This window comes from Herpailurus yagouaroundi, unplaced genomic scaffold, assembly GCF_014898765.1.
Source record: "Herpailurus yagouaroundi ecotype Mexico unplaced genomic scaffold, PumYag 202, whole genome shotgun sequence".
NCBI lineage: Eukaryota > Metazoa > Chordata > Mammalia > Carnivora > Felidae > Herpailurus > Herpailurus yagouaroundi.
In genome coordinates, this window is record NW_024412433.1 from 13,802,150 (window position 1) to 13,814,291 (window position 12,142).

At 41.4% G+C, this 12,142-nt stretch overlaps 1 protein-coding gene across 3 annotated transcripts in view; it reads left to right on the top strand.

The window, feature by feature from the left end:
• The window catches only part of DOCK10 (dedicator of cytokinesis 10), a 270,818-nt gene that overhangs the window by 214,344 nt on the left and 44,332 nt on the right, over window positions 1-12,142 (top strand). For all 3 annotated transcript variants that reach the window (XM_040450863.1, XM_040450862.1, XM_040450864.1), the window contains exons 29-31: window positions 1,842-1,988; window positions 9,011-9,094; window positions 11,503-11,599. In XM_040450863.1, the coding sequence (XP_040306797.1) occupies window positions 1,842-1,988; window positions 9,011-9,094; window positions 11,503-11,599 (328 nt within the window). The remainder of the gene's footprint in view (window positions 1-1,841; window positions 1,989-9,010; window positions 9,095-11,502; window positions 11,600-12,142) is intronic.

Consider the following 12,142-nt stretch of genomic DNA (forward strand, 5'->3'; position numbering starts at 1 on the left):
GGAAGGAAGGAAGGAAGGAAGGAAGGAAGGAAGGGAAGGAGGAAGGAGGAAGGAAGGAAGGAAGGGAAGGAGGAAGGAAGGAAGGAAGGAAGGGAGGAAGGAGGAAGGAAGGAAGGAAGGAAGAAAGGAAGGAGGAAGGAAGGAAGAAAGGGAGGAAGGAAGGAAGGAAGGAAGGAAGGGAAGGAAGGAAGAAAGGAAGGGAGGAAGGAAGGAAGGAAAGGAAGGAAGGAAGGAAGGAAGGAAGGAAGGAAGGAAGGAAGGAAGGAAGGAAGGAAGGAGGAGGAAGGAAAAGCCAGTTGAACCTCTTGTTTGTTCCATGTGATTCCTGTAACTTCATCCTCCTTGGTTTTTAATCTTGTCACATGGAAGGCTGGGTGCTGAGAATTTTAGAAGTATATAGAGTTCAGTCTAACTCTAAATTTTGTGTTTCTATCTATGGTGAAAATGTGAAGCTAATTTTAAAGTCAACTTATAAAGATGAATCAATCTTGCCTGTCTCGTGCGAAGGGCTATGTGAATTCATGAAGTACGGCTAGATGGGAAAACTTAGCTGCCCGAAACTTTCCCCTTCTGTGTGGGAGGTCCAACAGGAGCAGAAGATTCCTGGACCGGAGGAGAGTCATTAGGAACCCACAGAGTTTAGGTCAATGAATGTTATCTAATCGCAGAGCCAAGTCATTTTATGTCTGGTGGCAAGTCTCTTAACTGGGAGGTCCCACTGGCACCTGCTGTGGCATATCCTGGGACCATGATCTTAGGATGAGCTTGTACAAACTTGAAGTTACGAGATGAATAAAGGTGGAGAGGCTGATGTAAAACCTGGTGATTATAGCTAATAACAGTGTGTTGTATGATTGAAATATGCTCACAGAGTAAAACTTAAATGTTCTTACAAAAAAAATAATAAACATGTGAGGTGATGGATATGTTAACTATATGGAAGGAATCTTTCACGATATACATGTGGTATATGTGTATCAAAGCACCAGTGTGCACTTTAAACATCTTACAGTTTTCTATGTCAGTTACACGTCAATAAAGCTGAAATATGTTTTCAGAAAAGACTAGCTGGGACTTTACTAGAGGACATTTCAAACCAGTATCTGCACTCATTCAGTTACTCATTCATTGATCTCTTATAGTTGTTTATTGGGGATACCGCATCTTAAAAAATCAAAATAATTGATTTTGAATTAAATAGAAAACTACGTGTTAATGGAAATCTACACTAATATTTATTGTAGTTATTTTCTAACAGGGAAGGGGGGAAATTAAGATGTGAGAGGTCATAGAACATGTTACATTTCTACACTGTTTGAATAGTTTGCTATTAATAGATAATTTACTTTTTAATGAAAAAGTGAGGACCACCTGAGTGGTGCAGTGGGTTAACTGTCCAACTCTTGATCTCGACTCGGGTCATGATCTCACAATTTTTGAGTTCAAGCCCCACGTCAGGCTCTGCATTAATGTTGCAGGGCCTGCTTGGGATTCTGTCTCTCCTTCTCGCTGACCCTCCCCTGCTTGTGTTCTCTCTCTCTCTCTCTCTCTCTCTCTCTCTCTCTTTCTCTTTCTCTTTCAAAATAAATAAATATACTTAAGAAAAAATTTTTTAAAAAGTTAAAAACATCATTGGCCAAGATAGAAGGGAGCGTTAAGGGAAAATGGTGGAAATTATAATCTTGAAATCAAAAGGGTTCCTATTTTGTAATTGCTTTCAAGTTTTCAAAACGACTTTTTGTTTCATACATACAAGATGAAGGAAGTCTTTCAGTTTCTTTTTTTCCAGGCTTAGGATTCCACAAGCCACATTTTAAAGAAATGATCCATTCTTTCCCCAGCTTTCTCGGACTCAAAGATTTCCTGAATCTTACCAGAATGAATTGGACAATCTTGTAATGGTCCTATGCGATCACGTGATTTGGAAGTACAAAGATGCACTTGAAGAGACAAGAAGGGCAAATCAAAGCGTTGCCAGATTTCTTAAGGTACAGTTAAAAAAGTTCACAGTCCCATAGAAGCCTTCATGATAGTGAATGCAAGATATTCTGAATGTTAATCAACTCACATCTCCATTTATGATAAAAGAGTCAAAACTTAGCACTATTAGATGAATACTTTTATCTATACATCTTACTTTTTAATATTTTGTTTCGATTTGGGGTGCCTGGGTGGCTCAGTCATTTGAACATCCAATTCTTGATTTCAGCTCAGGTCATGGTCCCAGGATTGTGGGATCGAGCCCCACATTGGGCTCCACACTGAGCCTGAAGCCTGCTTGGGATTTTCCCTCTCTCTCTCTCTCTCTCTCTCTCTCCCTCTTCCTCCTCCCCAGCTCACACACTGTTTCCCTCTCTCTCTCTCTCAAAGTAAAAAAAAAAAAAAAAATTAATATTTTTTTCCAATTTAGAGTCCCAGAAGAAAAACCAAGCTTCAATAAAAGTATCCATTTGAGTATTGTCAAATCTTAGTATTTCTAAATATTTTTTAAGTGAGATTTTTAAAGGAAAAGCTGCAATGTGGCAATATTTTCTTGGGCATTCTGCCCTTGGAGTAATGTTCTGGATTGCCTGTAGCTCTACGAATGATGTCAAATAGCCGCTTTGGGAACTTAGGGTAATTTGGCATTTTTATTATATTACCTCCAGGCTCTTTTATACATGACGAAAATATTATGCACCAATCGCATTTTAAAAATGATCAATTTAAGTATTGAGAAACTACTTTCTAACGTCAGTATATATATACACATATATATCGTACTAAAGTTATATTTCTTTGGGTTACAGATTGAATTGAGAAGGCAAAAATGCTAGTCAAGAAAAAAAAAACAAAGCTAATGTAGAAGAATGGTATATCATTTATCAAATAATACATTCAACTAGAAACATGTTTTTCTTCTATTCCTTCTTTTGCCCAACTATTGACTATTATATCCTTGATGAAGCCACTTTTCTTGTATCTTTATGATAGAAGAACATACTGCATAAGTGTGAGAATTTATAAATAAATACTAACAATATAAAGCCAAGAGGCCATAAAATTATTCCAAATCATCTTTGGTGAATTTTAATCCAGTAAAATCTGTTTTTAGTATATTAAACATCATTTCAAACTATACACTGTAGTTGGTCTCATCTCACATTCACTGTTTTCTCCAATATTTTGCTTCTTATTTTTGCTTTTTACTTGCTTTCAGAAAAAAAAAAAAAAGGCATGGTCAAGATTAGGGATGAAGAGGGTCGAGGAAAAATTACTATAGTTTTATACCACATTTTAAGATGTACAGGAATAAAGTTTATTACTATGCTAGTAGGTTATTTGAAGTGCTTGGTAGAAGAGGAAATTTGGAAAAAATGATAAATTGTCCAATTTGTAAGCAAATTATGTTGAAGAAACATCTGTAATATTCTTCCCTAAATTGCAAAGAATGATGGCTAAGCGAGTCTTTTAAAAGGGGGAAGACCCTTTCTCTGTCTTCCTTGGCTTAAATGCTGTGTGCTTGTTGGAATAAATATGTTTTCCTTGGAGCTTATGCATCCAAAAGTTGCTGCTTGTACATAAACTAATGTCAGAATTGGGAGCAAGTAAAAAATGTCGAAGATTGAAAAGGACAGCATGGAGTAGAAGCTAACGGTGGTCCCAGTAGTTTTGTGAAATGTGTGGGCTAAAAGCACGGATTGGCAATAGATAAACAAATATGGTCTGTAAGATACATAGATTACATGGACTGCAAATCGAAAGCAATACCTAGGTGAAGTTTATAAGTGAAAAGAGTTGAATATGTTGTACATTATAAAAGTCCATTCTGCAAGCATTGTTTTCAAATTGTAGTGTTTTTTTGTTTGTTAATGTTTATTTTTGAGAGAGAGAGAGAGAGAGAGAGAGAGAGAGAGAATGTGTGTGTGCATGCGGGAGCGGGACAGGGGCAGACAGAGGGAGGGGAACAGAAGATCTGAAGCAGGCTCCTCACTGTCTGCACCGAGCCTGACGTGGGGCTCGAACTCATGAACCGTGACATCATGACCTGAACCAGAGTCAGATGCTCAACCGACTGAGCCATCCAGGTGCCCCTCAAGTTTTAGTTTTAATGGCATTTACTTGACACAGAAAACTTTTTTTTTTTTAACTTTTTGTGAAGATTATCAGAGGAAATCTTTTGAACTAGGAGAGAAAAAGGGAAAAGGAGACAGAATGATGTTTTGAATGTAAAATTTAATGTAGTCATTTGGCACAATGCCTATGAACTGATGAACTTTGAGCTTTCAGCTTCTCCACTCCTGCTGTTGGCATTGTAAATCTCATATAGGGGCACCTGGGTGGCTCGGTTGGTAGAGGGTCCGACTCTTGATTTCAGCTCAGGTCAGGACCTCACGGCAGGTTGTGAGCCTGCAGCCTGTTTTGCACTCTCTCTCTCCCTCTCTCTCCGCCCCTACTCTACGTGCTTGCAGGCCCATGTGCAAACACACTCTCTCTCAAAACAAATAAATAAACATTTTTTCTTAATCTCTTATATTCCCGGAAATCTGATAAGAGTGCTCTGCTCACTTTGGGCTTCAAGTGACTTCTGCTTCTTTTGGTTATTAAATTTTACAGCAGCGATCAAATACTGCGGATCAGTTGGCATTGGAATTTCACAATTGAAAAATAATTGTAACACCGTAGCTGTGTCAAAATTGTTTTCCAAGAATGGAGAGAGCAGTATGTCTGGTGTGGGCATATAAAAATGTCCTACGTGAGGGGCGCCTGGGTGGCTCAGTCAGTTAAGCGTCTGACTTCGGCTCAGGTCATGGTGTCACGGTTTGTGGGTCCAAGCCCCGCGTCGGGCTCTGTGCTGACAGCCTGGGGCCCAGAGCCTGCTTCAGATTCTGTGTCCCCCTCTCTCTCTCTGCCCCTCCCCTGCTTATGCGCTCACTCTCTCTCTCTCAAAAATAAATAAACGTTAAAAGAAAATTAAAATAAACACAAAAATAAACATTTTTTTAAAAATGTCCTAGGTGACAATGTGCCTCTCTCCATGATATATCATATCATGGGAAAGTAAGATTTTTGCAACAACTAAGCCAAGACCTGTACATTCTCTGGGTATTCCGTCCTGAAAGTAGATGGGATGCAAATGGGTCCATGGATACATGTGTAGCTTTTGTAATTTTTCTTTTTACTGCCAATCTGGGTCACAACTCCACCGTACCTGAGCGAACCCATCTAAGTACTCTTCTCATGCAGGCCTGATACCAAGGAGAGAGCAAGGGAAAGTTCCTTGTAATTTGTATTTTCCTGCTCAGACATCCGTGCCTCTTTACCCACGTGGCTGCCTGATGGCTTTATTTCAGCCAACTTTGGAAATCATCTAATATAGGAGCCCGTTTTAGTTTGGTAGCAAAATACATTTAAAGAAACATCTCGGGGCGCCTGGGTGGCTTGGTCGGTTAAGTATCCGACTTCGGCTCAGGTCATGATCTCACGGTCCGTGGGTTCGAGCCCCGCGTCGGGCTCTGTGCTGACAGCTCAGAGCCTGGAGCCTGTTTCAGATTCTGTGTCTCCCTCTGTCTCTGCCCCTCCCCTGTTCATGCTCTGTCTCTCTCTGTCTCAAAAATAAATAAACGTTAAAAAATAAAAAGAAAAGAAAAGAAAAGAAACATCTGTAAGGGGCGCCTGGGTGGCTCAGTCGGTTGAGCGTCCGACTCCGGCTCAGGTCACGATCTCACAGTTCGTGGGTTCGAGTCCTGCATCGGGCTCTGTGCTGACAGCTCAGAGCCTGGAGCCTGCTTCGGATTCTGTGTCTCCGTCTCTCTGCCCTTCCCCTGCTCTTGCTCTGTCTCTCAAAAAAGAAAATAAATGTTAAAAAAAAAATTTTTAAAGAAACATCTGTGATATTTCTCCGTAAACATCGACAGAAATGGGTAAGTGAGTCTCTGCAAAGGGGAAAGTCTTCGTATTTACTCTATTTGACTTAAACGCTCTATGACTTTTTTTTTTAAATATAATTGATTGTCAAATTGGTTTCCATACAACACCCAGTGCTCATCCCAACAAGTGCCCTCCTCAAGGCCCATCACCCACTTTTCCATAGAGCTCATCTATGCAAAAGTTGCTGCCGGTCGTACCTAAGCTGCTGTCGAGCACAAGGGCAAAGGAAAGTATCCAAGATGAAAGAGGAAATAGCAGGACTAGTGGCTTGAAGAACATAAAAAAAAAAGAGCAAGGACACTTCTCCGGTTTGTTTTCCGATTTGGGGCTTCATCCTCTTCACTGAGCAAATTATAGACTAAAATTGCCATTGTCCTCACAATCGGTGAAATAAAATATTGTTTTTATTAAAATCTGTGTTTGCACGTAGTTTAGAATATTTAGCTTTTAGTTTACTAAACGAAACTGAGAAAATGTTGGTAGGTTATAAGTTCTCCAGATCAAGAACCTGCAAACTTTTTTTTGTGAACAGCTAAATACTAAAAATTTTTAGCAGGACGTACGGTCTCTGACACAGCTACTCAACTTTGCTATTGGAACACAATACAGCCCTAAACCATTCACCGTAGATGATAGGGAAGTGATTGAGTGGGGTTGTGTTCCAATAAAACTTTATTTATAGAAGCAGACAGTGAGCCAGTTTTGGCCCCTGGGCTGTAGTTTGCCAAAGCCCACTGCAAATTATTTTCTGTTGCTATAAAAGGTTACTATAAATTATTTTAAAACAGAAGCAGAGAGAGGCCCCTCTAGACCTCAGCAACGGGCAGAAGAGCCTCTGTACCTGGGGCGAAGCACACATTGGGGTGGACCAGACACGGGAGACCCATGAGAGGAGAGCTGCTTGATGAAGCCTGACCTCAGGAGGGCTCTCTGCAGGCAGAAGGCTGATGCGGATGATCTTGTTTCCTGGGAATGACCCCCTTTTTTCTCTCACTGCCCCTTGGAAAGCATGACAAACTTACCACATCGAAGGTCATTCTTCAATCTCAGAAAACCCCAAACGCAGCCTTCTCCCTGTCTTCCCCATTCACTGGTCCTGGAGCCTGACCTCCTTCAAAAGCTATCAGGTCTGTTCCTCAGAATAACCACAGTAGCCCCTGGGAGGTGTCAATTGCCACGTTCAGTGACAGGACTCACCATCCTCTCCTCCATCGACTCAAGGAGCCCTGGTGTCTTCCCCACTGACATCCCCAGGGTTCTTTTCACCTGCTTTTTTATTGAGATGTTTCTCAAGCCCACAGTTACACTGGATGGTCCTCCTTTCTCCGTAAGATGGGACCCAAACCCCCTTCCAACAGAAAAAAGACAGCAAGAGGTCTTCTCCAGAGAAAGCCCCACATTTCTCTGGGTTTGCCACACCCGCAAGTACCCTGCGTGGTGCACAAGACACAAGAGCCCCTCTCTTCCTCCCCCCCTCCCCTCCTGCTTTACATCGTCTGAGCCTTTGATTACGCTGCGTGTCTGTCTCTTGTCACTGCTATACTGGCAGATGGTAGGACACGAGAGCCATTTCCTTTTTAGTGACTAGAGAGTAATTGAAAGAACTTAAATTCAGATTAAAAACTAAAAGATAAATGAGGCAACATACTGACACAGTAATGAATGAGTAGGAACCTCAAAAATCACTACAAAAAAAAAACGAAGGAAAACAAAACAAAAGTATAAACGACTTAACAATTGGTAGAACATTATTAGAGAAAACAGCTCTTGTTTATGCACAGATGTGTTTCAGTGGGAGACCTCCCGCTTGGTGTACTACCTATGACAGGATTTTATGTCCAGCCTTTTCTGAGAAAAGAGACTTGTTCGTAAAATTGGGAAGAGATCCACGATGTGCAGAACCGAGGCGAAGACCTTCCGCTGGGCTCTTTGGACAAGAACGAAGCCCTCCCCACTCAGTGGCGCAGCAGCTGAAAGGTTTTCGCATGTGGTAGGCGCTCTCACATGCATTTGGATGGACGGACTTGAACTCACGCGCACCGTGAGGACCTCCACGTGGCAATCTGCATTAGCGCCTCCCCAAGATACGGCATCAGGAAACACCGTGTGTGCCTCCGACTTCACACTTGTGCACGGTTATTTGGCCGCTGTTGCTTGGTTACTGGTGACATGGCCATTGGTCTTTTGGAGAGAGCGTGCTGTTCCAACTTGGAATGTCCACCTGCCTCCTCCAGAACTACCTGCTGTTTAAGACCCTCCTTCTTCTTTTTTTTTTTTTTAATGTTTTTTATTTATTTTGGGACAGAGAGAGACAGAGCATGAACGGGGGAGGGGCAGAGAGAGAGGGAGACACAGAATCGGAAACCGGCTCCAGGCTCTGAGCCATCAGCCCAGAGCCCGACGCGGGGCTCGAACTCACGGACCGCGAGATCGTGACCTGGCTGAAGTCGGACGCTTAACCGACTGCGCCACCCAGGCGCCCCTAAGACCCTCCTTCTTACAGTGAAGAGAGTTTGACCACAGAGGAAGAGATGGCAATCTCAGGGTCTCTTACCTTCACTCTTCAAAGTCAAGCTGCCTTGCCTGAAAAGAAAGGTTTTCTTTCCTTCAACCTTCTGTTGAAGGAAGCCAGAAAGGTAAAAAGGCTTTCCTGACCCATCGCTGCCACCCCTATTCCATACCCAGTGCTGTGCCGCAAGGGATCTTCCTTCGCCCTACAAACCCCAGAGTCAGATTACTAAAACACGGTAACAAAATGGAACTAAGTGATTAAAGAATAGACAAGTAAGAGCTAAAACCTTCTGTATAGAAAGGAAAGGAAAGGGCTATGATCTTTCACTGCAGAACTCTAAGTGCTGTTCAAATAAAGTTGACAAAGAAGAGTTTGTCACTTTCTGGTGTGCGCGCTCTATCTAGTGTTTTAATTAGTTGCCATACGTGGGTGAATGCCTAAATATGGTGTCGAGTTTTTTTAAACATTTATTACACAACACATTTAGCTAAATATCATTTTACTGCAATATATTTATTCATCTTTCCTAAAATCTTTAACAATCTTTAAAGTAAAAATATCTGAATTTACAATTTTATATTTTTTTAGCGCTGTTTTACATTTATGGACCGGGGCTTTGTATTTAAGATGGTTAACAATTACATCAGCATGTTCTCCTCTGGTGACCTCAAGGTAAGAGCCAAGTGCAGGCGGGATTGCTTTCTAAACCGTTGCGTTATAAATAAATAAACTAGTCTCTGTGTCTGGCTGCCTAAAACCTTAGCCTGTGCATTCTCCACATCAAAAAATAATGTCTATCCAGTGAGAGGCAGCCTTTTAAAACGGTTCATCTGAGTTAGGCTCCCAAGTCCTTTCTTAATGGGGAGGCTGTGGCATGTGGAGTGTGAACATGAATGTGTGATGTTTCACTCTTATTTCCGGTGTGTGGTGAAAGGAGGGATTCTTTTCAGCCACAGTTCTTACAGCCCAGTTTGCTTGACTGCCTTGGTTTTAGCACTGAACGTCTCACTTTTCTGAAATTGTTGAGTCTGGGGCAAAATAGGACAGCTGACCCCCTCTTCCTAAATAGGGAGGGTGTGTCGAGAGATAGGCTGCAGAGCAGTGATTCTCCAAGTGTGGTTCCCAGACCAGTGAGCTGAGAACTGACTGTGACAGGTGGAGCCCAGAAACCTGTATTCCAACAAGGCTTTCAGGTGATTCTTAGGTACTTTCAAGTTTGAGAACCATTGAGCTACAGTTGGGCATATGCTGGAGGAAAATAAGACTGGACATGGGTGAGATCATGAAAGCTGTACCAGTTAGGAGTCTCTGGGTTGCAAGCAACAGAAACTTACGCCAGTTTGAGCAACGGGCGAGTATTAGAAGAGCAATGACATCAGTGAAAGAAAGAGATGGAAAGCTGGGCTTGAGAAAGAGCAGGGACTAGGGCACAAGAGTCATTGCAAAGGAGGAACCATGGGCCAAGCTCTGCTACTGCTTAAAAAATACATTGGGACCATTTTCTTTCTCTTGACACTCGGCTTAAGATTTACATTCCAGAGAGGAAGTGTGTGACCAACCCGCTTTGGGTCACATGCCTGCCTCTTAAGGAAGGAAGACAGGGCACCTGAGTTAATAGTTCCCCAGTAACCTTTGCCCATTAGGAAGAAGGAAAGTCCCCAAGGGGTAATTATCTTGGTACTGGGAAAGAATAACAAATCTACAGAGGCCAAAAGTAAATAATGATCTTATATCCTTTCATGCCACACTTAGGAATCTGAATATTATTTTTGGGGCAGTGGAGATTTACTTTTGACTAGGGGAGTTACATGATTCTATGCCATTTGGGTTTTGAGAATCCAGTTTCCTCTGTAAATATTTTTTGAAAGAATATTCTTTGTTAGTGCCCCAATTATGCATGAAATTCGCAGAATATCCTTTTAGGTATAATTCAAGGAGACCTTAATTATGTACTCTCTTAGAGAGAAAACAGAACATACTCATTGAAAAATAATTAACATACAATTTAATTATGCTCCTGTTCACTTTGATGCAAAGGGTTAAGTCAAGCACTATTCTCGTTTGAAACGACAGTATTTTAAATTATTAACCCAAATTGCCACAAAATAGAATTCTAAAATAATCTGAGCAAATGGAATATGTTTTATTATTTTGTTAGCTGGTATTAGTGAACACAACCCAACTGAGTCTTAAAAATGGATTACTTAGTCTGCATGTCAGTGAAAATAGAATATTTATGAATGTGCTAATTGTTCCTTCTTATGTGATTGTTTTTAACACATGTAGAAAGCTGTCTTAGACCATGTCTAAATCCATGTATTACTGTCCTAATCAAAATGTCATTGAGAAGACAGGCCTGTTTGCAAGGCAGGAAAAAGACGAATTTCAGTAACTCAGTCTGAGAACAAAGGGCCTGCGGAGAGAGTTAGTCTAGTCTTGGATCACATGCCCCATTGACGTCTTTAGCGCTGGATCCCAAGAGGTGATCACAGGGAACTGTCCTATGAGCTGACTGTGGTTTTCGAGCTCTGTGCATGTGGTGACGTACAATTCCTTTCAGAATAAACACGTTCTGACAGAAGCCAAAAGAAGTGGAAAATGCACACTGCACAGGATTGGATCTCACAGCGGCTCAATATGGGATACAAATGGGATCATTTCCTAAGGAGGCCTTGACCGATCTCCAAATTTAGGGAGTCCAGGGGCACCTGGCTGGCTCAGTCTGTTAAGCGTCCGACTTTGGCTCAGGTCATGATCTCACTGTTCGTGGGTTCGAGCCCTACATGGGGCTCTGTGCTGACAGCTCAGAACTTGGAGCCTGCTTTGGATTCTGTGTCTCCCTCTCTCTCTGCTCCTCCCTCATGGGCCATTAAACATTAAACATTAAAAAAATTCACATAAAGGGAGTCCTACTCTATTTACCACTTCAGGGGGACAAAAGCCTGTCAACTTAACAATTACCTGGTGGTCACACAAAATTAACTACATCTTCTTTTTAGATATAAGATTCAAGTGCAGATTTTTCTTAACCTTCTTGGTGTATAAATAATAATCATTCGGTTTGCTTTTTTTTTTTTCAGACCTTATGCCAGTATAAATTTGATTTTCTTCAAGAAGTATGTCAGCATGAGCACTTTATTCCTTTGTGTCTCCCCATAAGATCCGCAAACATTCCAGGTAATAACTCCCAGAATGCTCATCAGTTCCTGCAAAGTGAACACTCGTATAAGTTCGTTTGTGTGACCTTTGTGTGTTGTTGTTTTCCTGTTTCCTCGGTCTTGATCTCCCCTGAAGCTGTTACATGGGCATTAGACCCAGGTAATCAGGTGAAGACACCAAGAAGTTGGTGTCACGTGGTGAAGAATGTGGCTCCATATATCTCAGTTTTTGTCTAGATTTCCTTTTTCATTAAAGAGAAAGCCAACAAAATTATAAAATCGGTGAACATAAATCAAAGAATTTTAACCTACAACAATACTTTGACTCTACTGGCTCCAAAAGAGAACTCTCCTTTGATTTTGAAAGGCTCAAAATTAAGGGGGGAGAGAAGTTATACTTTGTGAGTACAAATTCACTTGGAGTTATCAATTAGTGTGTGTAATTGTGTTAAAATGCAATTCCTCAAAATGAGTTTTATACAAAAAAAAAAGAAACTTGTTGCCTTGAAAACGAGGAAGGAAGGAAGGAAGGAAGGAAGGAAGGAAGGAAGGAAGGAAGGAA